This window comes from Octodon degus, unplaced genomic scaffold (assembly GCF_000260255.1).
Source record: "Octodon degus isolate 3935 unplaced genomic scaffold, OctDeg1.0 scaffold00068, whole genome shotgun sequence".
NCBI classification, from domain to species: domain Eukaryota; kingdom Metazoa; phylum Chordata; class Mammalia; order Rodentia; family Octodontidae; genus Octodon; species Octodon degus.
In genome coordinates, this window is record NW_004524644.1 from 3,010,114 (window position 1) to 3,015,024 (window position 4,911).

A 4,911-nucleotide genomic window follows, 5' to 3' on the forward strand; every position below is an offset into this window, starting at 1 on the left:
GTAGTTTCTGTGTTTGAAAGTGTGTAATTTAGTCTATTCAATCTATCATAATCCAGTTACCTGATATAATTTGTTGTGTGTATTATGAATATTTTAGCTTAGCTTTTTTTAATTCCCATTTAAAAAAAAAAGAAAATGTTTTAGACCAGGGAGTTAGCTTAGTGGCTTACTGGCAAGCACAAGGTCCTGAGTTCAAACACTGGTATCCAAAAAAAGAAATTATTTGTAATACAGTGAAGGAGTACTTTTGAAATGTTATTTCAGTGTCTGCTTAATATTTCTGTATCTGTTGGAGAGTCCAGTAATTCATATATTTATTCGAGCCTTCTTTTGATAGGTTGAATCAGGCATCATTTCAGTCTTCAAATGTGTGTGATATAGACTGGAAACATCATGTCCTCATAGGAGATTACTCCTCTTCTGCCCAATTCTATGTCACCTTTGCAGTCTTTGTGTTCCTGTACTGCATTGCCGCCCTCCTGCTCTATGTCGGCTACACGAACCTGTACCGGGACAGTCGTAAGCTTCCCATGATTGTGAGTGGGCACTTCATTTCGTTTTACATGAAAGCAATTTACATAAGTATATGTAAGTTATGTTTGAGGTTTAGTATAGATATTTTTACTGGAAATCTAAATTTGATAAAAGTACAGTTCAACATGTGTTAGTGTTGTGAAATTGAGCTTTTTTCTTTATTACATTTAACTCAATTCTTTAAGCTTATGATTATTCCAGTGAAAAATTTTTTAACCTAGAAAAACTCACAAGTGGCAAAACTTACTAAATCACAAACAGAAAAATTAGGTAGAAATTATTGCCTTTGATTTGAAGAACTATAGAGCATACCAGCAGTGTGCCTGCTCCCGACCTTTTTTATCTGTCCTCCAAGGCCTCATTCTGCTTTATGGTGTCTCACTGTGCTTAATTGCCTATACCAGGATCAGCAGATGAGGGCTCACAGGTCAAATCTGACTCACTTCTTTTTTTAAAAAAGTGTTTTGGGAGCACAGTCATACTCATCCTTTTTACATTGTCCATGGCAACTTTCTTGCTAAAACTACTGTAAGTATGACCCAGATAGCTCTTAGATTTAGCATTAGTGCCATCTGTGAGCAATTTTGAATCTTTTGGGATGCAAGCGGAGGGCTTGGATTTGAAATCCTGATACCTTTCCTGGCCTTAGAACTCACTGAACTAGAAATAAAATAATATGTAAGATTCAGGGAATAGACTTTGTCCTAGATTATCAGTGGCAAATCCAGGGATAGGCCATGGTTGTAAACTGGATCCTTACAATAAAAGAATAGCTTCAAAGTCAGTATTAACTTGAAGGGTATTTTTGTGATACTAATTATACCAATGTCTGCACCTTAAAGGGAAAGCTATCTAAATATGAAGAGATTATTAAAGTTTTGTTTACTTATTTTTGCTGCCTGGACCATAAGAATGCGAAGGGTAAGTAAGCAACAAAATAGTCCTTTATGGAGCAGATTTGTTCTGTATCTTATGTCTTGAAAGACATAAGAAAATCACTCATTTCCCTAAAGATTAACATGTTATTTTTAACTTGCAATGCTTGTTCAACAGGAATTATGCTTTTTGAAATTACGTTTCTTGCCTTGTCAGTAATTTTTTATTTTATTTTTTTTTTTTTTTTTTTACCGAACCGGGGATTGAACTAGGCCCGCTTGCCAGGGAAGCGTTTATTCTACTGCGCAATCTCCCCAGCCCATGTCAGTAATTGAAAAAAAATTTTAAATGAAACTTCATCTAATAAATTTCCAAAATATTACGTGTGTGTGTGTGTGTGTGTGTGTGTGTGTAAAATAGTAAAAGTGTGGGCCTTTTTAATGCATCAGTTTTAGAGTTTTCCATTCTATTAAAGCTGTAAAACTGAATGGTCAGCAGTTATATAAGATTCTAGAGCTGGTTCCATAAATGATCTTGTTATATATAACATGTAATGGATGCTTCTTGTTTAATTTTTGAATTTTGTTTTTAATTTAACCATATTAAAAGTAAGGGACTTTTTTAAAAAAGATTTTTGTTTGTTTGGTTTTTGGTTTTGGGGGGTAACCAGGGACTGAACTCAGGCCCTTCCACTTGCCAGGGAAGCTCTTATTCTGCTGAGCCATCTCGCTGGCCCCAAGATTTTAAATAATAGCTCAATATAACATAAATTTGTAGGTACTCTTTATTAACAAAGAATTTACTTTGCCAGCAGTATTCTCAATTCTGTGCTAAGGGGTTCCAGGAGTTTTTTGACTGTGAAATTTTAAATCTACTTCAGGCCTTTTTTTAAATAAATATAGTACTTGGTGTGTATGTTAAAGAACAAATGCCTGAGCGTTCTAAGCAATGTGTAATCAGGAATACCTGAAAATGAAAGCAACAAAATAGGAAAACATCTCCAATTCCTAAAATCTGTTAGGAATCATATCCTAACTTACTGGTAGGAGCAGGGCTGCCCTTGGCTGCTGCATTTTGGTGTTACAGAATTCCAGGTGATGCTAGTCACTTAAGAGTGCAGTGTGGCTGTAGTCCCGAAGGGGACAGATACAGTCTACAGGGACCAGAATAATACCTCACTTTCCTCTGCCCTCTCTTTATTTTGTACATTTTCAGAAAAGTTCCTGCTCTTGAAATGGAAGGAGGTCATTCCTTAAGCTGTTAACAAAGTAGACTTTAAGAACGTAGTAGGAAAGGGAGAGATTAACAGTGTAATTTTTAGTAAGGCGTTTAGAAGGAATACATGAAAATTATGGGAATTTGACATAATATTGGTCAGAGGTATGATTTAGGGTAGAGAAACTTACTTAATGTATGACCACCTTATATTAATCAGCTCTTCCAAAGACATTGTGTTTCTATGACAAAAGTAGAAAATGTCTGTCTACAGCAGAGTACAGAATAGCCGTGCTCCCACCGTGCATAAAATGTCTGCTAAAGGTATTTCTATCATTTTCTCTTTGATAAGAAGAGCTCAACATGTTTGTACAAGTGGCATTTGGAGGCAGGGGAGATGGCTCAGTAGAATAAGCGCGTCCCTGGCAAGCACAAGGACCTGAGTTCAATCCCAGGTTCCACCAAAAAAAAAAAAAAAGTAGCATTTGGTTTTGATCTAATCTCTCAAGGTGCTCAGTGCAGCCTTGACCAAGTGGGCAAGCTATACAGCATATCTTCTATATCTCATAAGAGATTATGGATACTTACCTAAATAGCTTACTAAATGTGACTGGAAAAATAATTAAAATCTAATCTAGTATAAAAAACAAAATACTTCAATGAAAATCCCTAAAATTGTCTGGATTTAGATTTTTGCTGCAAGTGTGAGCCTCAAGTGTACCCATCTGCTTAGAGTAGTATGAAACCTATGCATTTTATATTATTCCCACTTTGGTCCTTGAATATCTGGGCTACCAAACAAAGCATTATACTTTATATCAGATGAGTGGATAGTTAAAGTGTTTAGATCATTGTCATCAGTATTACTGAACAGAATTTAGTTGCTCCAGCAGAGATGATTAAGGAGAATAGTTTTCCATTTTCTCATCATGTTGGTTTAATAAAAAACTATCCCAGATATTAAAGCTTTTCATTTTATTCTAGGAAATGTAATAAATAGCAAAGGATTTAGTAGAACATTGCTACTAATAAGGTGTCTTGGAATAGGACATAGAGAATGTACGTCAAGGATTAACAACCCTAACACATAAATTGAGGGACATGAGGACATGAATGAAGTTGACAGCGAAAAAGGGCTGGGTCAGATTGTAGGTCTCAGAGGGTCAGGACTTTGGAGATTGGGATGCCAGAGAGCGAGTGAGTGAGAGGTGCTGGTAGTGCACGTGAGCCGCTCTCACCTATGGAAATACAGTTACTGATGCAGTGAGTTAGGAAGCAGGTGACTTAGGGAAGCTTATGGTGAGAGCTGTGGAATGCTTTGGCTTCTGTAAAAAGTGACGCTAGAAGAAATGTGTCTTACTAGCTCTTGCATCTCAGATATTATGCTGACTATGATCTTTTTAATAAAGTATGAAGGCAATTTTTTTTAGCGTCGTAAACTTAAATGTAATCTTAATTTCATCTTGGAGGACTTAAACTTTATTTTTAAATTGATTATTACTACTATTTTTGTTTTAGGACTTCATTGTTACTATTGTTGCCACTTTTTTGTGGTTGGTGAGTACTTCGGCCTGGGCTAAAGCTCTTACAGATATTAAAGTAGCTACGGGTCCCAGGATTGTTCAAGAACTTGCGCCGTGTAAACAGCCAGAAGAGTGTTATTTTGGATGTGACAAGTATGGGCTCCCTAAATGTATCTGTGGTATGTACACTTTATTTGTATAGTTTTTAATTTTCAGTTATTAGAAAAGCAGTAACTTCTAATAAGTCTCTGGATGAATATATTGGTTTTTATTTATATTGAACTATCAGGATCCTAGTTAGGATACAGTGTTTACCATTATAACTGAAGAAAACCTGTTAAGAAATTATCTGTGAACAACTTTGATCAAGATCTGCTTAAGTCTTATGTTTCACTAAAATTGAAAGAGCAGGACTTTCACTTGAAAGACACTAATCATAAAAATTTTAGTCATGATTTTTATGTGTTACAGATCTAGAGGTTTAGCTTTATTTAGTGGGGAATAAGTTATATGTCCGAATTTTATACTTTCAAGGATAATCTGTTTTACTCTACTTTGTATATAGTAGTAAACAGTAAGTGAAATAAAATTATGTACTGCCTAAAGTTGTTCAAAAGAAAACTAAACTCTTAAGCATTAGATTTTGACGTTTATTTTTCTCTTCCCTAGATCTTTGGCTTCCTGAATATGATACTGTGGGGAGGAAATGCTTGGTTTGTGTACAAGGAAACCAGCTTACACAGTCCCTCAAATACTGCTGCTC

The 4,911-nt window shown here is 35.5% G+C and overlaps 1 protein-coding gene across 1 annotated transcript in view; it reads left to right on the top strand.

Moving 5' to 3' along the window:
• Positions 1–305: 305 nt before the first annotated feature.
• Positions 306–4,911, top strand: part of Sypl1 (synaptophysin like 1) — a gene marked incomplete at its 5' end in the record, with an annotated part of 7,858 nt that continues 3,252 nt past the window's right edge. The window contains 4 exon segments of the mRNA XM_023719497.1: positions 306–536; positions 4,144–4,292; positions 4,294–4,327; positions 4,818–4,907. Of these exon segments, the coding sequence (XP_023575265.1) occupies positions 306–536; positions 4,144–4,292; positions 4,294–4,327; positions 4,818–4,907 (504 nt within the window).